Source organism: Impatiens glandulifera, chromosome 8 (genome assembly GCF_907164915.1).
Source record: "Impatiens glandulifera chromosome 8, dImpGla2.1, whole genome shotgun sequence".
Taxonomy (NCBI): Eukaryota; Viridiplantae; Streptophyta; class Magnoliopsida; order Ericales; family Balsaminaceae; genus Impatiens; species Impatiens glandulifera.
The window spans coordinates 37736735-37763963 of record NC_061869.1 but is presented as its reverse complement, the minus strand read 5'-3'; the positions used below and the strand labels follow the sequence as shown (position 1 = coordinate 37763963).

Here is a 27229-nt window from a genome sequence, read left to right as displayed (position 1 = left end):
ATGAATTATCTGATTACAATGCTTTCAATTCTAGTGAGTTTAAAAAACGGTAAATTTCAGTTCCTACAGATATTCCAGTTCTACTCCGTGCTTGGAATTCTTGTCCACGTTCCCGCGAGAGCGCTGCAATCCGATACATACCCTTACCTTACCTTGATTTTGGAATACCTTGATTTTGATATATCTTAATTTCGGTATACAAAAAATCCATACCTTTACCTTACCTTGATTTCGGCATACCTTAATTAATTTCGATACGGTATCGGTATTATACCTTTGATACCTAAAAAACATATTAACGTAAATAAAGAAATCTCATCGGTAAGGTAAAAATTGCATATAATGAATAATATTCAGTATAATTATATTTTTATATTATTCATAAATTTTATTTCTATAATTAAATTAATATCAAATTTATTTAATTATTTCCTTTTAAGTATTATATATATATATTTTACCTTATAAATACTATTTTAATATTTCGGTATATCTCGATATACCAAAATTTTAAAAATCTCATACCTTTACCGTATCAATAATATTATCATATCTTACCTTTTTTTCGGTATACCTTAAAAATCAATATTTTCGATATATTGCGGTACGATATTTTCGATATACCTTTAATATCGGTATTTTTACCCACCCCTATGTGAAATATGCATTCTTGGAAAACAGAAACTGATTGAAAATGTTAAAAACTCTGTCTTGGAATGAGCAACTAAGAAACTATCTTATGTAGGAAGATTAGAACTCATGAAAAGAGTTATAATGAGAATAATTGATTACTGGGCGCAACAAATAGTCATCCCAAAAAAGGTTATGGCTAAAATAGATAGAATCATGAGAGACTATATATGAGGTACACAAGGTAGAGGGGGGAAAAGTCAAATAGGAGAATATTTTTACTCCTAAAGAAGACGGAGGTCTGGGAATAAAGAATTGTATTGAATGAAACATAGAACTCACTATACATCATTTATGGGCACATGAGCATAAAGATGATTATTTATAGGTAAAATGTGTCACGCGATTTATGAAAGGAGAATCAAGCATCTGGACATGTGCAATCAAGGAACAAATGGCATGGTCACTGAATAAAATCATAATGTCAAGGAATGATGCTCACAAAATGATGTAGTAGACCATAGGAAATAAAAGGGGATTACTATTCTGTCATGATACTTGGCTAGAAAGTAATTCCATAATATTCAAAGATGAATTTCAAGGATGAAGAATCAGAAGAAGTTGCCTAAGATTCTCGGTTAGAGAAGCTTATGAAGGAAATGTTAATCAATTCTGAGGCAAATTTCAGAAGGAGATAGAATTCTGAATTTGATTAGTAATTTGCAAGTCAATGAAAGAAGTGACAATCTATCCTGGAAAATGGAAAGTTTGTTGCTGGTTTGGCATGGGAAAATATTAGAACAAAAGAATAGGTGGTCGAATGACATAAATGGTCTGGTCTACAAAGATAATCCCTCGACACCAATTCATCTTTTGGCTGATTTAAGGAATATAATGACAACGCGAGATAGAATTCAAAAATACATGAATATATCTAATATTAATTGTCTAGTTTGTGAAGGGAACGAGGAAAGTATAATCCATTTATTTGGGAAATGCTCATTTGTATCTCTACTTTAGTCTAATTTTGCAAGGAATATAAACATCTCTAACTTCCCAAGAATATGGAATGAAATCAAAGAAATGATAATGATGAAAAAGAGAGAGATAACTTGTCAAAGTTAGAGTTTTTTATGTTTGATCTTAACTCTCGAACTATCCTTCCATTTTTTTTAATGAAATGACACTAAATTGTTTTAATTTTTTTAAATAATTGTGAATACTGTCCAAACTTTATATATTTTATGTTAGTTATTATTCTATTATAATGGTGAGATAGCAAGTAAGGTTATAGTTTATCAAGTTTATGATATATTTTTCTTATAACTATCTTATCAAATTCGTTTTTTTTTAAACTCAATGATAGTCTTATTAATGTCTTAAAAGTTTCTTTTGTTTGTTTGTAGATTATGAGTGATTAAATGTTTAATTGTGTATTTTTACAAGAAGTTGAATAATTTAAATTTTCAACGAAATATAGAACTATTTTCATTATTCAAATCAAATTAAAGATCCAATAAAAGATAAAAATATACTTAACTTTAGATACTTATGTATTTAAAAATATAGATTAATATTTAATTTGGATTATCTAAATTTGTACCAATTAAAATTTATTCAAAATTAATTGAATTTGAATAATAGTAATTTGTTAGGGTCTAAAATCAAGCCCTCGGTCCTAGAATAAATTCCAGCAACTTTTCTCGGCACCCGGTCTCGGTCCTATGGTGCACATGGGCCAGTTTTCTGTTTTGTTGTATTATTATTTGTTTTGTTTTCCTTTTCTACTTTACAAACCGAATTCTGTTATTCTTTTAAAGTTGTTGTAACCGAATATTATGGGGCAAGACATCACCTATATAAGGCTGATCTTTCTTCCCCAAGGACCCATGAATAGAATGATGAAGATATGACTTCGCCCCTATTCGTCTATTATTATTATTATGGACTGTTTGGTATAGACCAACAGTAATTCTCTTCGCACCCTTGATTCTTCTATCCCTTCCCCCCAAATTCTCTATCGAAAACCTTCCGCTGTCCTTTGATTGTAGAATTTCACCGGTCTTATAGATCAAGAACGTGATTCTTGAACCCAAAACACACCTTACGAAACAAGTCGTAACATTCTTGGTATCAGAGCAAGACGATTCTCAAATGAAAGAAACCAGATAGCAGCAAAGATGGATGATCTTAAGACCCTACTCGAAGGGCTGACCCAACAATATGCCTCCATGAATGCTGCCCTACAACAACATATGACCGAACAGGCTGCCTTGCACAATATTTTTCAGCCAAATATGAACAGAAGGTATGCTGCTGGAAAAAACTTGACAGCCATTGAAAAAGGTGCATTTAATAATGGCCAAGATCCCGGCACCCGACCCTATAATATTGCTTCTTGCTACCTTTCTCCAATCCGGCTCACAAATATTGATATTCTTGAATTTGATGGGACTGATTTGGAGGGCTGGCTCTTATTTGCCGAGCAAATCTTTAGGGAAAGCAAAACGAATGATGCCACAAAGCTGGACATTGTCCGCACTCACTTCTCAAAAGATGCAAGAACGTGGCATGAATCATATTTGCGGAATCGCAACCATATGGAAGCATTAACGTGGCATAAATTCAAGAAAGATCTTTTGCTGCGATTCGGTCGCAGGACCTTGCACAATGTCAAACCGCCACTGCTGCCTAAACCATGCATTGATAACACGGTCTGGCCGAGCACAAAATGGGAGCTCAATCATAGGTGCAAATCCAGATTGTTCATGGCCCCGTTTAATCATCAAGAAGTCCAAGAAAGCGTTCAAGAACCTGTCCAAGAATCAGATTTTTGTGATCCACCTTTGTTGCTTTTGACAAGGGACGAACGTGTCATTATCTTGCACACTTTCTCGGTCCAGCAATGTGCCCCTCGGTCGCGGGTCGACATAATACAAGGCAGCCAGCTAGAAAAGGCCTTGGAAAATCATAATTTTGCTGCCACGGTACAAATAAAGAGCAAAAACGAATGCCAAACTGTTTCACTTGTTTTGGAAGATGTTGCTGAAAATTTCCAAAAAATAATCAAAGGGCTAACCCAGCAACCCAACAACCGAACACCAGCCAGGAAGGTAGTCGGAAGACATGGCTATGTTGTTGCGCATGTGTTGCTGGTCTGGATAAAGGACTGGGCTTGGTTATTTGAAGACATTCTAGAATATGCCCAGAAGAAAGATGACCCTTTTGCTGCACTTGGCGTGCTGGGCCGAAGGAAGGACTGGTCGTGGAGCAGGAAGGCCGAAGGCTTCTAAGAAATGCGGTCCTAAGACTCCGACACTAGCTGGATTTGCTGAAGTCCGACCGAATTTTTTGAAATATTGAGCATGCGCATTAGAGGCTCGGTAAACTCGTCAGACCACGGTTTTTTTTTCGTCGAGGGCGACGAATTTCGAAGGGGGAGATAATGTTAGGGTCTAAAATCAAGCCCTCGGTCCTAGAATAAATTCCAGTAACCTTTCTCGGCACCCGGTCTCGGTCCTATGGTGCACATGGGCCAGTTTTCTATTTTGTTGTATTATTATTTGTTTTGTTTTCCTTTTCTACTTTACAAACCGAATTCTGTTATTCTTTTAAAGTTGTTGTAACCGAATATTATGGGGCAAGACATCACCTATATAAGGCTGATCTTTCTTCCCCAAGGACCCATGAATAGAATGATGAAGATATGACTTCGCCCCTATTCGTCTATTATTATTATTATGGACTGTTTGGTATAGACCAACAGTAATTCTCTTCGCACCCTTGATTCTTCTATCCCTTCCCCCCAAATTCTCTATCGAAAACCTTCCGCTGCCCTTTGATTGTAGAATTTCACCGGTCTTATAGATAAAGAACGTGATTCTTGAACCCAAAACACACCTTACGAAACAAGTCGTAACATAATTCTATATAAAATATTTTTTTAAAAATAATATTGTGTTTATATCCTTAATTGTTGTAAACCTCCGAAATTACAAAGAGTAAAAGTTGAATGTAAGATCACTAATATACAATTATATTTTATTAAAATTGAAAAAAATGCCTTTGGAGATTTATCTTATAGATCAACAAACATAAGATTAATTGATGGTGAGATACATACAAGATAAAAAAAATCCAAACCCCTTAAAAGTGTTCAATTTAATATATTCATGTTTATGTACTTTTTTATACGTTGATGTTTATGTTAAATAATAAATATTTAAATAATTTTTGATTAATTTCAAAAGTGTTTTATATATATATATATATATATATATATATATATATATATATATATATGTTAGAAAGAGAACAACTAATTACATTATATAACAATAAAAAATATAATATACCGATAAGTATTTTATAAATAAAATTTGTGTTGTTTAATATTTAAGAACTTCATATCAAATCTTTTTTGAATTTTTAATTATTTGTTGGATATTCTCTATTGACAACAATCAATAGAGAATCGATGAAATAACAATTTTATGATGCACTATTGACAACGAAAATGAGGAAGGTGAAGAAAACATTGTATGCATATTACATGACTATTTTTCTTCAATAACAAGTCCCGTTGTCAAATTTTATCAGCATATTGAATCATAGGTCAGGTGGACATGAGAGAATGATGTTTTAGTCACTTAAAACTATGAATGAAAGTGATTTATTTAATACATTTTGAGAAGATTTTTTTATATAGTTTTAACATATTTTATTTATTAAAATATATATTTTTTATTGTATCCTAAATCATCCTTAGTTTTCTTTTCTTTTTAGCACATAAATTATTAGAATGTTATTATGCATGTAAAATCCTCTCATCATCATTCAATCTTTATCAAACCTCAAATTCTAAGCAATTTGATTCCAATTGTAACATGCCCATCACCACTAGCTTGTGATAATCTTTTTTTTTTATCGAATTATATTAGTATGAAAAATTACAATATAACTAATTAGCATCAAAATAGTTTTTTTTTTATATTTTTAGAAAAATATTCATACAATGCGATATAATGAGAGTCATTTAAACACAATGACAAAAAAATATTACAAAAATACGAGTATTTAAATTATCACCAGCCCACTCGAAACATAACAAGATTACTCAGTTGGGAACAAATAAAATAATAACAAAATGTTTTTTTTTTCATTACAATGTATTTGTGATTAATATTTGGACATTTCAGTTTAATTTGGGAATACATGAAAAGTCTTTGGTCAAGTCTACAAACAAATTATTATATTATGTGTGGTGAAATATTATATTATGAGTGATTTTTTCTTTTGATTCTATATGAATGTGTGCTTGTCATTATAACTAATTAATGATTCACGCCATTTTATTTATTTAAGACTTTTTCCAATCTTCTTGTTGCCACTATCTATACAAAATTATTCTTCTACATTTTTAATGATATAATATAAATATAAATTATAATAAATCTGCTTTAGATATAGAATGTCATTATTAGATCAAGCTTTAGTACTATTGATTGTTATTAATACAATTTTTAATTAATTATTGGAGGGGAATAAAGAGTACCGAATATTTCATCTACTTTATTGATGCCATGTTTTTCTATCATTGGCTTCAAATAAAGATAAAAGTTGTAACCACTATTGATGACTAATTTTTCTGCATACAGAATTATTCTTCTGCATTTTTAATGCTAATATATATATATATATATATATATATATATATATATATATATATATATATATATATATATATAAATTATTATAAATCTGCTTTAGATATAGAATGCCATTATTAGATCAAGTTGTAGTGCTGTTAAGTTGTTATTAATACAACTAGCATTTAACTCTAACCCGTATATTTGCACGAGTAATTATAAAAAAAATTATCTTACAAATGTGACTTTATAATTTAATTCAATATTTTTTTATATAATTATTAAGAAATATGACACAAAATAACAAATTTGATAAGCATACATTCATTTAAATTTTTTCTCATTAGTTCACTGATTTTATTCTCATTTCTCGTTCAACCAAAATTATCATTTCTTACATAATAGACATCACATATGACTAATCTCTTAACCTCATTTTTGCACCCCTATCATTTTTTACATACTAGGCATCTCATATTACTAATTTAGTAACCTCATTTTTGTACCCCAACTATCTCAACAAGTACCAATCCATTATTACCGGTCTCTTATCCCTCGACAAATCAACCATCAATCTCTCTCGACCCGGCAATCCGGACACTTTAAAAATTAAACATAATTATATATATATATATATATATTAGTTAGTTAAAAAATTGAACTTATATTGTTAAAATGTCATGCGTTCATCAAATTTAGTGTTCAATTTAAAATATAAAGTGTTATTAGCCTAGTTGGTTATAGGGTTGTACTTGTTTTGTTAGGTTGCAAGTTCGAAACATACCTATATCATATTTAATTTTATTTTTAACCGTTTATGGGCGGGTCAACCCACAATCCGACCCAATTATTCATTTACTCTCACATATATATCCAAATTAACCACAACTCTTGACCCGACAATTCAGATACTTTCAAAATTGAGCATCATTAAATAAATATATAGAATTTAAAATATAAAGTGTTATTAATCTAATTGGTTAAAGGATTATACTTGTTTTGTTAGGTTGCAAGTTCGACACATACATATAGCATTTTTAATTTTATTTTTAACCGTTTTTAGTTTATGGGCGGGTCAACCCACAATCCGATCTAAATATTCATTTACTCTCACATGCATAACCAAATTAACCACCGCTCTCGACCCGACAATCTGGACACTTTAAAAATTTAGCATCATTATATAAATATATATATATATATATATTTATATAATTTAAAATATAAAGTGTTATTAATCTAGTTTGTTAAAGGATTGTACTTGTTCTGTTAGGTTGCAAGTTCGACACATACATATAGCATTTTTAATTTTATTTTTAACCGTTTTTAGTTTATGGGTGAGTCCACCTACAATCCGATCCAAATATTCATTTACTCTCACATATATATCCAAATTAACCATCGCTCTCGACCCGACAATCTGGACACTTTAAAAATTAAGCATCATATTTTTTTTATATATATATATATATTTAATTAATATTTGGATACCAAATATTTCATATTGATGCCATGTTTTTCTATCATTGGCTTCAAATAAAGATAAAAGTTGCCACTACTAGTTATGACTAATTTTCCCCTTTAAATTCTTATTTACTGGAGCATGTTTTATATGGGTTCATTTGGATTTAAATAAAAAAAAAATGGTCTACCTATATCAAAAAGGATTAAAATCGTTTAAGCAAGATAACAAATAATGACACGAAACAATAAAATAAAAAAATCATAAAACATGACAATAAAAAGACAAAAAAAAGTATTATATTCTAATGAAAATTAAATCTTTCAAACAAAAAAAAGTTGCCAATAAAGAAAGTAATATATTTGACACCGAGAAATTAGAGAGATATGAAGTAACACAAGAAATCAATCGACACTCTTCACTCTAGGAATCCACCAAAAGAGTTTAGAGCAAGATAAATAGAAGATAAATTTCTAAACAAGCTTAATGCTCAAAGTAATTATTATATCAAAAGTGAGTTGTCTTTCACGATTATAAAAAGGCTTACAAATAGGCAAAACTAAGAAGTTGGAACAACTATCCAAAAAAAGTAAATAAACTTTACTACTAGATAATTAAATATTAAGACGGTCGATCTCCAAAAGTGACTATTTGAATTCCACCACACTTCATTAATTTGATCTTATCTTTTTGACTTCTTGAGGCTTCCCAATTCCAGCATCATTCTCCCCCGGTTGGAGAAGATTCGACATCGAATTTAGAACTTGTTCGTCATCAATGTATGGTGAAAGGTCAGAAACATTGAACGTGGTTGAGACATCATAGTTTCCTGGTAACTCCACCTTGTAAGCATTATCACCAATCTTCTTCAAAATTCTAAAAGGACCATCAGCTCTAGGCTGTAATTTTCCATGTCGACCTCGAGGAAAACGCTCCTTTCTTAAGTGAATCCAGACCAAGTCTCCTTCATTGAAAACATAACGCTTTCTATGCTTGTTTGCCACCCTTTGATATTTCTCATTGTGTGCTTGATAATTTCTTGATGAACTTTCTCATGCAATTGCTTAATATCCTTAGCACGATCTTCTCCATCCTTGCTTATATGATGAGTAATAGGTATTGGAGCTAGATCTATGGGAGTGATGGGATTCTAACCATAAACAACCTCGAACGGACTCGACCCGGTAGTTTGACTCGATGATTGATTGTAAGCAAACTCTACTTGAGCCAAAACCTCATCCCATTGGCGAGGATTCTTTCCAATCAAACATCTCAAAAGGTTTCCCAAGCTCCGATTTACAACCTCTGTCTGTCCATCAGTTTGTGGATGGTGAGAAGAACTAAATTGAAGTTTAGTTCCAAGTTTCTTCCAAAGCGTTCGCCAGAAATGACTCATAAATTTCGAATCCCGATCAGAGGTTATTGTCTTTGGAATGCCATGAAGCCTCACAATCTCTTTAAAATAAAGAATAGCTACGTGAGTGGCATCCATTGTTTTGATGCAAGGAATAAAGTGCGCCATTTTTGAAAACCTTCACCCTGCGAAGCGCACCCATCATTCCGTTTTTTTTTGCAGGGGAAAGGAGGGATTTTTCGATCAACGACTACCATAATCGAATCTTTGTTCCTTTGAGTGCGTGGCAGCCCAACAACAAAGTCAATACTCACATCTTCCCATGGACATAATGGTACCGGTAAAGGTGTGTACAAACCCATATTTTGCCCATGACTTTTAGCAATATGACACACTCTACACCTCTTTATGTACTTCTTGACATCTCGATCCATACGTGGCCAATAAAAATTTTCTTGTACGAGTGTAGGAGTCTTTTCTCTTCCAAAGTGTCCCGCAAGACCTCCGTTGTGTGCCTCATCGATAACTGTTAGCCTTAATGAACAATCAGAATACATAATAATGTACCTTTAAAGAGATAATCATCATAAATCAAGAAAAACTTGAATGGAGCTTTTGAAGATTCCTCCCAAATTCTGCCGAAGTACAAATCATCTTTTTAGAGATCTTTTATCACCTCAAATCCAAGCACTTGTAACTGCAACGTAGACAACAAAGAATGTCTTCGACTAAGAGCATCCGCCACTCGATTTAGCATGCCAGACTTGTGCTTGATCACAAAATTGAATGCTTGCAGAAGCTCGACCCATTTTCCATGTCGCGAGTTCAACTTTTGTTGTGAGTTCAAGTACTTCAATGCTTCATGATTTGAGAAGAGAACAAACTCCTTGTGTAGTAGATATTGTTGCCAATGATCCAAGGTACGAACAAGGGCAAAGAACTCCTTGTCGTATGTTGAATAATTGCGTCGGGAGTTATTCATCATCTCACTAAAGAAAGCAATGGGTCTGCCTTCTTGGCTAAGAACTTCTCCGATCCCCACGTTAGAAGCATCACAATCTACTTCAAATACCCTTCCGAAATCTGGAAGTTGCAAAATTGGAGCTTCCGTGATTTTTTTCTTGAGAAGTTCAAAGCTTTTTAATGCTTCCTCCGTCCACTTGAAACTACCACCTTTCAAACATTCAGTTATAGGAGCAATGATACTGCTAAAATTTTTGATAAACCTGCGGTAAAATGAAGCCAAGCCATGAAAACTCCGAATATCATGAATAGTCTTAGGAATTGGCCAACTTAAGATAGCTTCAATCTTGTCTCGATCCATCTTGATACCGTCGGAAGAAATATTGTAGCCCAAAAAGACGAGGCTGTTAGTGAAGAAGTGACATTTCTTCAAATTGGCATATAACTTCTGTTCTCTTAGCACCCTAAAAACTTGTCGAAGATAATTTAAATGCTCTTCTGGACTAGAGCTGTACACAAGAATATCGTCAAAATAGACAACAACAAATTTCCCAATAAATGGTTTAAACATGTGATTCATAAGTCGCATAAATGTAGAGGGTGCATTAGAAAGTCCAAATGGCATAACCAGCCACTCGTAAAGACCATCTCTGGTCTTGAAAGCGATTTTCCACTCATCTCCAGGCCGCATTCGAATTTGATGATAGCCACTCCGTAAATCAATCTTAGAACCTATTTTGAAGCCGTGAAGTTGATCAAAGAGATCATCGAGACGAGGAATAGGAAAACAGTATTTGATTGTGATTTTATTCACCGCCCTACTATCAACACACATACGCCACGAACCATCTTTTTTTGGCACAAGAAGTGCTGGCACAGCACAAGGACTCTTACTTTCTTGTATAAGACCTCTTGCCAGCAAGTCTTCAACTTGTCACTGCAACTCTTCATATTCCTTAGGATTCATTCTATAAGCAGCTTTATTTGGGATTGACGCACCAGGGATTAGATCAACACAATGTTGAATATTTCGCATGGGAGGAAGACCCGTAGGAATCTCTTCAGGTACGACATCAACAAATTCTTGTAAAAGAGGTCGCACTTGTAGAGGAATAATATTATCTTCCTTGTTTTCTTCCAAAACCACCAATGCAAACGCCCTTAATGATTCATTCATTACATCCTCAAATTTTGATTTGGAGAGCAAATTATTTCCTTCTTCCTTTGATGGTTTAACAATGTCCTTCATTCTTGAAGGTCCCAAAATTATTTTCTCGCCATCTTTTACAAAAGTATATGTATTTTTGAATCCATCATGTTGCGTTTTCCAATCAAATTGCCAAGGTCTTCCAAGAAGCAAGTGACAAACATCCATAGGGATAACATCACACCAAACTTCATCTTTGTACTTTTCTCCAATAGAAAATTGAACGAGACATCGATTATTTACCTTTACTTCATTACCTTTCCGAAGCCATGATAATTTGTAAGGTCGAGGATGATTTTCGGTTTTTAATTGCAGCTTCTCCACCATAGCTGTAGCCACAACATTTTCGCAGCTTCCTCCATCGACAATGATGTCACACACCTTGCCATTTGACGTGCATCTAGTGTGAAAAATATTATTACGAAGCCATGAATCATCTGGAACATAAGTGGTGTTGAGGATACGCCGTATTACTAAAGCTTCCCCATAATCTTCATAAGTGATATCTCCCTCCTCGTTACATTCATCGTAAATTGGTGTTGTCTCTTCATTCTCTTCTTCATACTCTTCCTCAACGAGAGTAATGATTCTTCGATTTGGACAATCAGCGGCAAAATGTCCGAACCCTTTGCACTTGAAACAAGTTTTTTGATTAGTTGGACCACTTGATTTTTCAAAACTAGCACCACCATCCTTACTTGTAAAAGATTTATGTTTTACGTCTTTTACAGCTGGACTGTTCTTGGAAGTAGAAGCACTTCCTCGGTTATAGGCACCACCCTTGATTTTTCAAAACTAGAACCACCATCCTTACTTGTAAAAGATTTATGTTTTACGTCTTTTACAGCTGGACTGTTCTTGGAAGTAGAAGCACTTCCTCGGTTATAGGCACCACCAGCCGATGATAAACGTCCCCCAAAATGACTCGATTTTTTTGTTGTTTTTCAACTTTGAGAGCCAACTGACATACATCATTATATGTCAAATATTGCTGCAATTGGACCACATTTCCAATTTCATATCGTAGCCCTCCAAGAAAACGAGCAATAGTTTGTTCTTCCGGCTCCAAAACATCGCATCGCATCATAAGATTTTCAAATTCAGCCACGTAGTCTTCCACAGATAGATCCTTCTGCCTGAAATTGTGATATTTGAGAAAAGCATCTTGGCGATAATTATTCGGCAAAAATTTCCTCCTTAACTCCTTCATTTTGTCCCATGTTTTGATCTTTTTCTTGCCATCACGCACACGTTGCTTCTTAAGGTGTTCCCACCAAATGGACGCATATTTTTTTAATTTGATAACCACTAACTTCACCTCGTTATCTTCTTGAACATCTTTGAGCTCAAAAATTCTCTCAACGGTATTGAGCCAGTCAATGAATTCATCAGGATTATTTCTTCCTTCAAAATCTAGAATATCAACTTTAAAATCCAAAAACCTGTGGCGGACATTGTTTCTTTGGAACCGTTGACCACGAGATGCACGGTCACTTGCGTCATTATCATCATGAAATGGATTGAAATCCTCATCATTAATTCTTGAATCATCATCTGAATCATGACCATCAACATCATGTTCACGATATTCGCCACGCGCAAGGCGTTGTTCGAGTTGCTGCACTTGTCTCCTTAAATCTTCTAACTCAATATCACGAAGGTCTCTTTGACGAGGTTTAGGTTCATCATCGTTTGGTCCTCTTCTTCTCCGACCAACCATTGTAAACCAAAGCTCTGATACCACTTTGACACGAGAAATTAGAGAGATATGAAGTAACACAAGAAATCAATCGACACTCTTCACTCTAGGAATCCACCAAAAGAGTTTAGAGCAAGATAAATAGAAGATAAACTTCTAAACAAGCTTAAAGCTCAAAGTAATTATTATATCAAAAGTGAGTTGTCTTTCACGATTATAAAAAGGCCTACAAATAGGCAAAACTAAGAAGTTGGAACAACTATCCAAAAAAAGTAAATAAACTTTACTACTAGATAATTAAATATTAAGACGGTCGATCTCCAAAAGTGACTATTTGAATTCCATCACACTTCATTAATTTGATCTTATCTTTTTGACTTCTTGAGGCTTCCCAATTCCAGCATCAATATTCTAAGCTAAAATAATTTATAGGATATTTGTTAAATTAAATAAAAAAAATTAATATACTTAAGGCAGCCCAATAGTTAGCATTTGCAAAAATTTTAAAAACAATTAGCAAGCAGAATATTACTAACAAAAGAAAACATTTAACCGTGCTCTAAGACTGTCGCATATTGGTTTCCGACGCAAAATCTTACGTCGCCCAAAAATTAGTCGGCGTAACTTTTATCGACGCTTATTTATGCGCAGGTAAAATTAAATTATATGTCGCCAAATTATTTTATTTTAGAATTATTTTTAAACAAATCCAAGATTTGTTTTCAGAGATTTTTTAAAGCTTCTTTTAGCATAATTTGTTTTTTTACTTTTCAATTGGTTTAGGCAAATCAAGAAAACAACATTTTGTCTATTTCCAAAGATGAAAACAATTAAAAAAAACTCATAATCTAATTAAATGAAATTGAATTATTTTGATAATTTCTCACAAATACATCTTCTTTAAATAAACATATGCATAACAAATTCCACATCCCAAATCTAATTAAGGAGTATACGAGGTTACTTTCTTTTTCAACGTCCCATTTGAATGTTTCATCTCCACTTACCTAACAATAAAACGAAAAATATGCTTGCACAAGGTCAACCTAATATGAAGGATCATGTATATAATTTTCAAATTTAACACAAAATAAACTATATAAAATTTTCCTCTTTTAAGAAATTGAATCCCCAAATTCAGTTGAAAAGGAAAAGAAACCAAGAATAATTCAATGGTTCAATCCAATTCATTTCATTTTTACAATAGTCTTTGTCCTTTCATCATATAATATATAATGCGTGGTTGTTTGTCATTGGCAGGTTCCATTTCTGCATCTTTTGATGATTTACTCTAACAAGATTCGTCTAAGAAAATTAACCATTAAATTGTTAAGCTTTTGTGAACTTGGAAGAAACAAAAAACAGAGGATACCGACCTCTTCCATGGCGGATCCTTCTGACCTTCAAAGACGGACTCACTCATCCTAAATCATTGCAATGTTAGTGAAGAGATAAAGATTGAAAGCCTCAAGTACAAATCCATAATAGTTAATGTGTAATTATTTGACTTGATATTTCTCTTTAATTTGGCATGATGAAAATATGGATTTATATATTGTGTGTACTCCATTTGACTATCATTTTCCATAATAAAAACATCATATTTATGTTATCTTTATGATTTGATTCTCATACAAAAATATATCCATTTGTTAAATTGGGATTATGACAAGGTAATGTGTGTTTTGAAATTCAATCATATATAAACTTGAAAAATAACAATAAAAATATATATAAAAACCAAATGACTTAATGTTTTGATTAAAAGTTTGACATTTGTGTTGAACTTGATGGTAGGCAATTATTTTATGATAAACTGAATTGATGAGTCTGTTTTCGAATGATGAATGCAAGGTTGCAGTAATCGGTAATCGGACATTAATCAACACACAGATTAATGATTAATTGGATTAATCGGGATTAATCGAATTAATCGGTTTTAGCCTAAACTCATTATTTTTTAAGAATAATACTAAATTAGTAAATTTCATTCATAAAAACACAACCAAATTCATACAGAGTCACGTTGCATACTAAAATTATCGTCCAAAAGCATATAAAGTTATAAACTAAATTCTAAAAAGTCTAAAACACATCCACAAACACATCAATCTTCATCTCATCTACACTCAGCATCATTATTTTCATCAATGTCTTCTGGTTCCGATACAAATTCTTCTTCTTCGCAAGGTTCTCTCAATTGGACAACGTCACCAACCTCCATATGTGTCGCTCCGGTAATGGGATCAATCTCCTCATCAACATCCGACTCAACGTCTTGTACTCCATCAACCATCATATGTTGAGCTTTGTTGTAATCACTAGCTTCTAGGATGTCATTCCTTTTCTTCTTATAAAATAACTTTGAGTTAAATTTGACATAAACCAAATCATTCATCTTTTCGGTCGTAAGTCGATTTCGATTCTTTGTGTGGACCTAAAAGCAAGCAAGTTCAAACGAATTTCATATATTAATACGTAACTACTAACTAGTTAGTGACAAAGTGAGATACTAATATACCATCATACCATAGCGAATGAGCTCCAATTTCGCTCACAACCCGACAGACGTATATGGTATATTCCACTCATTTCTTAAATGTAAATCACAGACACATCAAAATAAGGAAGAATGAACAAATTGGTATATTCCACCCATTCAAAAGATCACTCCATGTAAGTTAATCAAGTGCATCACAGTCTCACATATAATAAAATAGCATTTGTTTTCTTACATATTTTGGCTATTCAAATCACAAATGTCAAGATGAAAAATGGGGCACCTGTGACTATGAAAGAAAGCATATTAGTTTTTGGCGGTCGAGCTGAATGCACACGCTAGTATAAGAAAGCAAAACTGTTTCAGGAACTTTCAGATGCAACAAAGCAAAATTCAACCATGAAAATGGAAGAGGCTAAGTTGCTAGAGTAGAATTCTACTATAGGTTTACCGTTTACCAGTTAATGCCTTTGAGGAAAATATTCAGGTAACCCATTATCTAAATCTGCTCGACTCCCTCGGAAAACAAAACTCACCTGCGATTGATCTCGGTTGTCAGTTGATGCCTTTGAAGCAGAACCTAGTTGATTCAGGTTTACCAGTTGATGCCTTTGAAGCAGATCCCTCACCTGTGATTGATCTCGGTTGCAAGTGGAAATTGATGCGGCGGAGATGAATCTGTCCGATTAGATCAGCCGGATAAGATGGTGGCGGCGAGGCGGAGAAATGGCTAAGCCGAGAGAATGAAGGTGACGGTTAGTGGATTCCTCTCAGTCGGCGAGTCGCAGACGCTGCGGTGAAATGGTAGAGTAACCTAAAGAGTGGGTTTTCAAGAGATTGATGATTTGAAATAAGCCCTTCAAGTAAGGGATTATTTTGAAATAAGCCCTTAAACTATCGGGTCAAACCCAATTTAATCGGGTTGACCGTTGACCAGACCGTTGACCGATTTCTAGAAAAAACGAAACGTTTTTTTTCCGATTTCCGATTAATCGCGGATTAATCCCGTTTTTTTCATCCTTGGATGAATGTATTGTAATCACATTGAAAACGAACAAAACAGTAGGCTTTGTTTTGCAAGACTCAAAAACCAAACAATTCCTTTTCATTTCGAGCTAAAAACCATAGTTTAGACATCAACAAAGGTCAAGTGAAAATTTACTGAGAGAAAGAACTATTTCTGAGAGAAATAATTCAAAAGTATCAAAAGTATTACAAAACGACAAGATTCAAAAGTATCGTTCTCCGGATTTTATCAAATAAACATAACGACAAGATTATTACAAAAACAGAGTATCAAAAGTATCACCAAACATAATAAAAATAAACATTTAGAGAACAGCAGCAGTGAAACATAAACCAAAAAAAATGCTCACAAAAGAACAAACATAATTAAAGGATTTATACATATATTGATAAGTCCTTGTAGCAGAGAGCATTACTAATTATGATGATTATGTCTCTAGCTATTAGTTGTAAGCATGTAAAGACATTAGTATTATTTAATAGACACGATCGAAGTTTCAACTTAATTATTTGATGGTATCTTGCACGAAAACAATAATAATATGTTGCAGATTAAGCATTCCTGAAAAGGAGGAACACACTAAGATGAGCAGTCAACCATATATACTTTTAACATTAGTAATCATAACAGAACAAATCATACTTCTCATTAATATGATAGAAAGTTTATCATTATCCTAATCATGAATATAGACTATAATTATAACGCAGCGGAAGCGTACCTGAAGATGATTCCATTGTAGATTCGGATTGATCTGTTTTTGAAAGAAACAACTAGGTCTTCCAAGACTAAGTATTATCCGTTCTCCTCTGATATTGACGGGGGAAATCAAATGACAAGAAAACGGAGGAGAGTTGAGAGAGAAGGCGTGAAAGTTCTTCTTTGAATCTCCCTCTCCTATTTCTTAAATAATACTTGTCTTAGGGACCTAACCCTAGTTGAAGCCCATATATTGTTAAAAACCACAATATAAGAAGGCCCACCATATTATTAATACTTGTTTTGTCACGTCACCATTAATATTCCTCAATCTTCTGATTCTTCATCTTCTTCATTCATGTTTTCTAGGTCTCTTTTCTTGTGTTTCTTTCTGTGTGTACAAATTAATAATAATGCAGTAAACTTAACTTAAAAAGCTTAATTTATAAGGAAGAAACCAACACAAAATAAAATAGAAATAGAGAGGGAGAGAGCACCTTGATATGACGCAATAAAGCGTTAATGTCACCTTTCCAAGTATCCTTTACATTTACAGTGTTGATATAATTATTATTATATTGGAGTCTGTCAAGCATTGGAGAATCCAAAGAGCCGGGAGAGAGTGCCTCTAGCTTGGGACAGTATGATACAGTAAGATTCTGTAGTGATGGCAACTCCCAAGTATCAGCAACATCACAAAAGCTCCCCAAACCTGATAGATTCAAAAGTATCAATCTCTCAAGGACTGGAAAGAAATGACTATTACTTCCTCCTCCTACTCCAGTTTTATCATCATCATCATGATCCTCTACTATTAATTCCTCCTCAATATTCTTCATCACCACTTCCATCATTGGACATTTACAAATACATAGCCACCTAAGGTGCTTGACAGCGACTCTACCTATATTCTCCGAAAACAAATATCTCAATTTCCCACATTCTTCAATTCTCAAGTTTCTCAAGTTTTGAAATAAAAGCACTCCTAGTCCTGGCTGGTTGATTTCATACACATGTATTAAATTGCTTAGATAATACAACTCCAATTTACTTAATACATGAAATATCTTATTATGATGTTCTTTTCCCTGTCTCCCTCCCTCTTTCCATCCTACTATATAATTTATCTTTGGCAATTCACATATATACAACACATCTAAGCAAGGAAACGAGACCTGCATACAAAATAACTAAGAATTATACTAAGAAAAATTTAATTAAACTACCCTAAAATTAACTATGAACAAATATCCATTTACTATTACCTCATCATGATCAAATAGTGTTCTTTTCTGCGACTTTTCTTCTTCATCGTCCAAATTGTTAATCTCCATGACAAAACTCGTTAATTTGTCTAAGGATACGAGATCCAATCTCTTCAAATTAGAGAATTCAATTGATTTTTTTGACTCCTCTTCTACACACTTCGACACTCCTATTAGTCCCTTCAACATTTTGCAATGTTTAATGGATAAATTTTCAAGATAAGAAATACTCATCAAGAAGCTCTCCGAGAAGACATATCTTAAGCTGTTACAACTAAAAATGTACAACCTGTTTAGGGATGGAGCCACGATGGACAAAGTTTCAATATTTGGAATAGATATGATATTCAGAACCTCCAAACAAGGTATTTCTACCTACAAAATAATAAATATAATTAAAATTACTCACACTGATAAAAATATGTAATTGTTTTCTTCTTGAATTAATTATTTGATCATTTTCTTTTATAACTAAAAGTTGTACATTGTAATAATGAAATTTATAGGTGTGCGTACCTTTGTTGGAAAGATAAAATTCTCCATTTCTTCTAGCTTTAATGTTTTTAGCTTATGAAAATAAATCTCATTTATTCCCTTGCAAAAACATTCCAGCCTAGACAAGTAACTAAACTTAAGAGTTTCCAAAGCATTGAACTCAATTTTATTGAGTTGTTCATCCTCGTTGCAAATATTAACCATCTCTTCCGTAAGTTTACAATTTTGAAGAACAAGAATTTGAAGATTTTTCAGATGCCTCAACGTAGAACATAAGTGCCTCCTCATTTGATTGCTATCATATATTTTGATACGTTGCAAATAGCGCCCAAGTCCATTGTTCTCTTCTATTTTAGAAATCTGCGATTGTAACAGTTGGAAAAGAGTAATAATTGATCCACAATTTTCAAGAACAACTTATCTCAATGATAGAAAACTGTTTAAATGCATTTTTTCCCACATGCCAAGATCATTGCTTATAAATAAATTGGTAATGCCCTTTTCTACTAAGACCCCAAGTTCGTATAAGAAACTGGTGGTATTGTTTCTATGATTCTCCAACCAAAGTTGTCTTTTCCCACTTTTAAATTGAGTATTTCTCTTATATTCTCCTCCTATTCTTAACTTGAATTGTTCTAACAATGTTGAAGAAGAAAATAGCCTAACACCTCTCGACACTTGTTCAATGTTGGGTATCTCCAGTTGAAATTTCCACAATTTATGCAAGTAATTTAACTCATCGAGACCTACTGTATCATTGTCTCCAACATTAACATCTTGTTTTTCTAGTCTCCAATCTTGAAAGCTCTTCCATATGTACAATTCATGTAGATTAGTAAGCTTTGAAAGAACACCCTTGATTATAAAACATTTACACCCAGTAAAATCCAACAATCTTAAATTTGTTAACTCACTTATTTCGTTTGGGAAATCTTTCATGGTTGAACCTCGAAGACTAAGGATCTACAAATACTTAATATGTCCAATAGAAGATACATTCATATCCAAACTCAATCCCTCTAGGGATAACATCTTCAACTTGGATGGAAACTCACAAATCTTCCCTAGATGGAGAACTATATTTAGAACTTTGAGATTATCCGCCACTTTAAGTAAATTCCATGACATTTTAATATTTGGTTGGTAAAGATTTGAACTATCCAATCATAATAGTTCCAATTTTGAGCCTCGAAATTTCATGGTATTAAAGACTTCTAAACTATTCTTCCTAAACAATATTGAAATCATCTTAGTGTGTGGAGTATCTATATTCTCTAGTTCGTCCATACCATCACACTCAAGATAATTAATACCGTTATTTTCTTGTTTTGCAATTGAAATTCCCACATCTCTCACCACATCATGCATCTTCACTGCATATTCTTTAACATTTATTAGCAAATTTCTCTTTGTTAGGTCCTCTAATAAGGTGTCGACACGATCACTTATACGGTGTAGGTCCATACCTTTGAAGAGTTGCAAACCCACTGCATAACGATACAACGTTTGGATAGAAATATATTTGTCCTCTTGGAATAAGCAGCAGAGCAAGAACAAGCATTGAGCTTCGTGATCTTCTAAGAAGTCATAACTCGTCTGCACAACCTTGTCTTTCTTGTCATGGTGAAGTTGTTGACTCTGCAACCTGAAAAGCATATCGTTCCACGCGGATGTTCTCTTATTAACGAGAGCGCCTTCTACAACCTCAAGCGCGAGGAGCAGTCCTGCACATTCTTTCACAATTTGTCTTGCTATTTCATTCTTTTCAATTTCATCATTAGACAGATTGACTTTTCTTTTAAACAAAGTCGAGGCTTCTTCATTTGACAAATGTCAAGATAGAATTCTTGTTTGGTGATGTTTCGTTCACCTGACCATAATGAATTTTCATTTCTAGATGTGTAAATTATTTTACAGCAACTCCCATCAACATTTTATTTTGTTAATGGAAAACCAAAAGCATTTAAATCAAACTCTTTCCAAACATCATCCAACAAGACAACAACCTTTTTGATACTAAAAGCTTTTCGTAATTGTTCTGCTCTTAAAATTTCATTCTCTATTTTTTTAAGTGAAGACCCTAACATCTCCGCGACTTCTTGTTGGATAGTATTAAAATTGGGACTATTGGAGACAGTCGAAATAACTTGAACGTCAAATAAAGGCTTAGGGAAGTCTTGTACCGTTTGGAGGACTTGCTTGGACAATGTAGTCTTTCCAATGCCTCCCATCCCGCATATCCCAATTAACATTGTCTTTTCATCCCTTAACTTCTCAATGATGTCTTCCACAATCTGACTTCGTCTGTTGAAATCACGAGCATCTCCAATGTAATCGCCTATATTTATGGGTGACACGGGTAAGGAGCGACCCGTATGTGGCAACTGAGCACCAGATTGAACAAGCTCAATGATAACGACAGATAACTTCTTCTCCTTCCTGCCCAAAGAAAAGCGCAAGCTTATATTAGGACACCATTTTATAGAGAAACATCCTTTCTAAACCTCGGCCTTCTCATTGAGAAGGCTCTTTGCTTCTACAATTATTCCGTCTGCATTGTCAATCCACAACTTGACGATTTCTGCATCTTCCCTTGCTTGTTGTACATCCTCTCTTGTTGCTTTTAGTTTTTCTAGTTGAGTTTGGAGCTCTTGAAAGTTATTGTTAAAACAGGAGAAATAGCCAAGTTCTCGTTGAATTGGCTCAATCAGCAACTCCCCCATCTTTCCTTGTACACTTAAACCAACCTCTCCTGCCATTTGTATGTCTTGTTCTCTTACTAGCTCTCTGTGTGTGTTCTTCTTTCTTAAAAACAATGCAAAGAATATAGAAAAGAAATTATCTCTCTAATTAATACTGGTAGGTGCGAGTCTGGAAATAGAATTGTTACTGCATGCATTGAAAATAAATGAGATTACAAAATATGAGAATAAATAATCAACTCCAATAATAAATAAATAATTAAATATGTTTTATTTTGTAAATACATATTTTTCTAGATCCATGGATTGACATAGTTAAGAATTGTGTGACTAACCTGATCTCCAGTTTTTTATTTTATTTGTCTCTTTCCAACGCAAGCTAAGAGCCGGTATTTATGTGTCGGCATATGTCAGATTTATGAGCAGAAATAAGTCTGGAACAGAACTGTAATAAAGAAAAGGAGATAAGATATGCGTGATTTGGCTTTGGACTTCATTGAATAATAATCACAATCTCAAAAGTTATTTATCAATTTATTTATTTTTTTGGAAAAACGAATTAGCAGTCATTTAATTAAAAATTTTCAGAAAGGAAAAAAAAATCACGAATTTTATGGGATCATTTTGACAGGCCTAGAACGATTTTGAGTTCGTAAAAATTTCTGAATAAACTCAAAAAAGCTAAAAATGTAAACGTATTATCTCATTACAATGCATTCAATTCTAGTGATTTCTGTAAAATGTAGATTCCAATTTCTGCATATGTTCCAGTTCTGTTCCATGCTTGAAATTTTCCTCCATGTTCCCGTGAGGGCGCCACAATTCGAGACGATTTCTTTCCATAGCTCTTTAACGCTCTTGCGGGTTCTGCCATAAACTCTTGCGTTTCGTTCCTGCCATATGTTATTTTATCACTTTTTTTTCTTTGTCTAGCCTTGGAACACAATAATTGGTGGAAATCTTAATAAAGTTCAAGTTCTGTTTATGTATTTTTGTTCAATTGTTTATTTATTAAACAATGAATATTGATCATTCCCATCCACTTAATTGCTCTGGGATTTTTCATCTTTGAAGTTCTTTAACATTTCTTTGATCAATTGATTATTCACTTTTGAGCCATAGTTTTTATCATATCCAGGTACATTTTCTCACATTTATTTCTTCACTGAAATACATGTTTAAAATTTATTTGATCTATTTGTTGATTTCCTTCAAGGCCTCTTACCTTCTAATTACTAACTTCTTGTCAATCCCCAAATGATCTTTGGGTTCTTTCTTTCCAAATTCCATAGAAAATTACTAAAAAAGGCATACATGAAAACACGAGCTCTAGATTGTCTTTCTTCCATTCTTTTGACACCATTCCTGAGAATTGAGATCATCATTCTAGCAAAATATTATTCAAGTTTATGTTAGAAAATGGACAAATATAGTTTAAATGATCAAGAGTTTCCTTATCCTTTCCACAAAGGGGCAAGTTTCATATTCAATTTCTTTAAATTTCTTCATGACATCTTTTGTCCAAAGCTTCCCAAGGAATCCCATCCAAAGTATAAAGTTGCGGCTAAGAGAGGCTGATTTGGACTAAACATGTTTGTGCGCCATGTAAGGGAGCCACTCTTATTCATACAGTAATTGAGAGACTGACAACAACGTCTTCGTCAGGAATGCCGCAACATCGAATGTCAAATCCGAGGTAAAAGGAAAATTTATCATTGTTTGTTCCGATCAGTTGTTTAATCACATTCTTTTATTATCTTATAGATATACAGCTTGAAGAGAAAAGCGTGCAAAAAGCAATCAAAGATGCCTCCAAGAGAAACGACATGGACACTGCCAAGGTGATTCATTTTATTTTCCCGCATAGATCCATGCTTATCTGACTTTAAGGTGCCTAACATAGGAATTAACATGTTACCTTGTATATCTCTAGTAGTTTGAGATAAATCTTCCTTAATTGTGTATATCATGCTGATTATATTACTGAAATTACTATGTACAACAACATAACAATGCTGAAATGACTTTATGTGATGAACACATCTCTGTTTTGTGCAAGGGGAAATGGTGAATACATTGAGGTTGTATTAATTTGTTAATGGTTTACAATAAAGACTATTGGAGTAAATGAAGGCATAAGCTAATTCAGATCATTTTAGGTCAATTTCAATTTGTTATTAGAAAATGGCTCTGCCGTAGACATATGCTCATGACACTCTTGGGTTAAAAGCCTTTCTCACAGTACGTTCCTGAGTTTATCAATTTTGTCTCACTCTTTGTTGATTGTTGTTGTGTTGCTGCTATTGTAGCTTGAAAATCGATACATACTTTCCTTACAGAAAACTCGTTGGTTGTGTTGTTATCGGCTATGCATATTCTCTTATATGCGTGTATAGTGTACGACATTTATATCATTACTACTTATCAAGCTCAGCTACCGACCCACTTGCCTTTTTCTGTATCCTATATCTAAACCTTCATCACTATATTGCACTATTTTGTACATCTTCTGATGCAGCCGCTTCAAATTTTCATACCGAGATCTAGTCTTTAACTTATCTAGTCTTGGTCAAATATGAGACTCCACTTGATTGATCATGTGTTGATCATTTTGATGCATCATCTTTCACATCTCCACGAATCTCTCTGTTTATGGCTAAATGGCTATGTGATTATTATCATCTTTAATCAAAATGCAAAAGTTCTTATATGAATGAAGAACTTTGCAAAATCTTAATGCATTAGTTCTTGTATTCATAAACTCTTATTAACTCGTTTCCTTTGATTTATAGACGATTCTATAGTTTCTGATGCGCCAACAATATTAAATGTGAGGCAGAGTGGCAGCAGAAACATGTATTGATCCTTTATATTATTCTATGAATTGATGCTGAATCTTCAATTAGGTATCAGGTAATAAAATAGCGAGAGATGAAGGGATCTCCAAAGACCTTAATTTCGAAAGTTTGATCCTTGATATTATTTTCCTCTTATATTATGAGTCCTATAGTGTTTGTAATGGCAAGCAATGGAAACAGTTATGTGAACTTTATGAAGTAATTGTTCTTGTAATGTCTAGCTTTATTTCGAAAGTTTGATCCTTGATATTTTTTGGGACTATATTCACCTAGTTGAACCTTTATACAAGGAGTCATATTTAGTTGATAGTATCTCAAACTGCAACTTCTACTAATCTTAATGAAAACTCTGGATCATTAATGAAAGCCTCCTCCAAATGATTCATGATAAAAAGCCTTTTAGGTGATTAGGACTGTTTATTATGTTCTTGCATTTTCTGCATGGTTTCTTTTATGGTTATGGTTCCTTTGTCGCATGTTATCTCTTCCAGAAAAGAGAAAAATAGTATACTGATGGTATGATCTTCAATGATATGCTATACTTCAATTATTTTCTTGAAATTCTTGAAAGTGAGATACTAAATGGTTTTGATGTGAATTTCTTGGCAAATACTTTTTACTCTGCTCTCATTATTAGTTCTCATATATCCTGAATGTTTCCTAGGTATGCTTTGCTCAAGACCACACCTTCATTTTCTATAGTATGTGTAATAAGGGATGGTATTGTTGATCTGGCGCTTGGCTCAGGGTTTGTATCTTGATAGCTGTAGAGAGGACCTTGTCATTATTGACTTAGTTGAATGGTATCATTTAACATGGTAATGACCTGTGGTTTTATTAGTTACTGAGTATGTTTATGTTTCTTGACTTAGTATGAAAAGCTTTCATCTTAGTTTCTTTTCTCTTCTGTTTACATCTGAATCTCGTTTTTTTTGCTGCAAGCTAGTAGTTTGATGGGCACTTGTGGCTCATTGCATGTTAAAAATCCTGGCTTGGATGAGCACATAGAAACTAACTTATGGTAAACTTAAACCAATTATTGTTTACACATCTATGCAATTTATGTGTCTAATTTTTAAGGGTATGGTATTTTGTTAGATGATAACTCTTTTTTCCTGTAGGGTAAATGTGGCTGCAACTATTTGCAATTTGATAAAAACATATCGTCCTATGATAATTTTTTCCTTCTTCCTGCATCTTGAGTGTACTTTCTTACCTTTCCTAGTATATGCATTATAGTTATTAATTTCAAGGGAGAGACTGACATGTTACCAAAATGTGAAGTTAGATTTCAAGGGAGAATCCAAACATGATGACATCTACACAGGTAATTCCTAGACTTGTCCATCTTTATTAAAAAAATAGATTATTTCCAAAAACTATATTTGTATGATGTTAAAAAATGTAGGAAATGAGCAGGAAATTGTGGTATTCCTGGTATTGAAGTCAGTAGTATTGATGCTTTTGACGATTGATGTTAAATTATGTTGCATACTCCGGAAAAAGAAGAAATTTAAAGTTGAACAAGCGCTTGTGAAGTTTCTGGAAAAATTGGTAAATCAAACTCCAAGAAGATTATGTGTATGATATTATTGTAGTAGAGATGTCAAGTGTGTGCTCAAGTGTAAAGATTGACCAAGATATGTTAGAGCTTATTCAAATTGTCAAATGATCATGTAGGTAAAAATTAGTAAAGTTATAAAAGACTTCTATATTATGGGAGTTAATTACTTGAAATAAATAGTTAACTAATTAATGTTCTTTTTATTTAATTATTTAAGTTTTATTTATTATATTTGAAATTGTGGTGTTTTTATTTAATTTATAAAAAAAATAACGTCTAAAATGAAAGTAGAAATAAAATAAAACAAATTTTTTAAAAAAATAGTTTAAAAATAAAATAGACTTTTGGCGACGTTTGTTTAATGTTGCCAACGCTTAAATAAGCGTTGTTAAAACTTTTGTCTTTCGGCAACGCTTGTACCGACGTTTAAATAAGCGTGATAAAAACTTGCGCCCACCCTGCTTCTGGCGACGCAAGAATAAGTGTCGGTAATATTTTTGGCGACGCTTTTAAAGATTGGCAGAAGACTTTTTAAGCGTCGCCGAAAGTCTTTTTTGTTGTAGTGACGATCAGATGTAACTATGATTAAGATTGGTCTGATTGGTTCACCAAAATTTCTAATTATTCAGTGGGGGTATAGTATTTGTAGAAGAATTTATTATATGTGGAAAAAATTTCGTGGGAAGTCTAGATTAATTGTGGAGATGGTTTTTCGATCAGTTTTGGGGACAACATTTGGTGTAGTGTCAAAAATCTAGTTACGACGTATCTTAAGTTTGCTTATATTTATATATGTAGAAAATACCACAGTTAAGGAAATATTTGATCCTCGATCTAGTAGTTTCTCTTGTCAAATTAGATATAAAAGGAGATTAAATATTAGGGAGAGTTTGTCCCATAATAAAGTTTTATTTTTGATAAAACGCAAAACAAGTGTCCCCATCTAAATAAGACGTTATGCGTTGACAAAAGATTGATAGTTTTCATGTGGGACATTTCTATAATTTTTTAGCTAAGATGATTCCATATAATTTTTGTTAGGAGAATGTTTGAGAGTCAAACATTCAATCCAATATCTAGTTCTTTGAGTTGTTATGCTAAATTGACTGCCTTAGCCGTTGAATGGAGACCCGGGACCAGTTCCATTTGAATGGGC

At 33.2% G+C, this 27229-nt stretch overlaps 2 protein-coding genes across 2 annotated transcripts; both read right to left on the bottom strand.

The window, feature by feature from the left end:
* Nucleotides 1-15082: 15082 nt before the first annotated feature.
* On the bottom strand, nt 15083-18851 carry LOC124913287. Its single transcript, XM_047453882.1, has 3 exons — nt 18455-18851; nt 17687-18364; nt 15083-15400 (listed from the first exon to the last, which is right to left on the bottom strand). Exons 1-3 carry the CDS (start codon nt 18686-18688, stop codon nt 15083-15085), a joined length of 1230 nt encoding a protein of 409 aa, XP_047309838.1. The 5' UTR covers nt 18689-18851.
* Nucleotides 18852-20113: 1262 nt separating this feature from the next.
* On the bottom strand, nt 20114-22525 carry LOC124913286 (probable disease resistance protein At1g61190). Its single transcript, XM_047453880.1, has 4 exons — nt 22362-22525; nt 21521-21754; nt 20904-21388; nt 20114-20673 (listed from the first exon to the last, which is right to left on the bottom strand). Exons 1-4 carry the CDS (start codon nt 22523-22525, stop codon nt 20114-20116), a joined length of 1443 nt encoding a protein of 480 aa, XP_047309836.1.
* Nucleotides 22526-27229: the final 4704 nt, after the last annotated feature.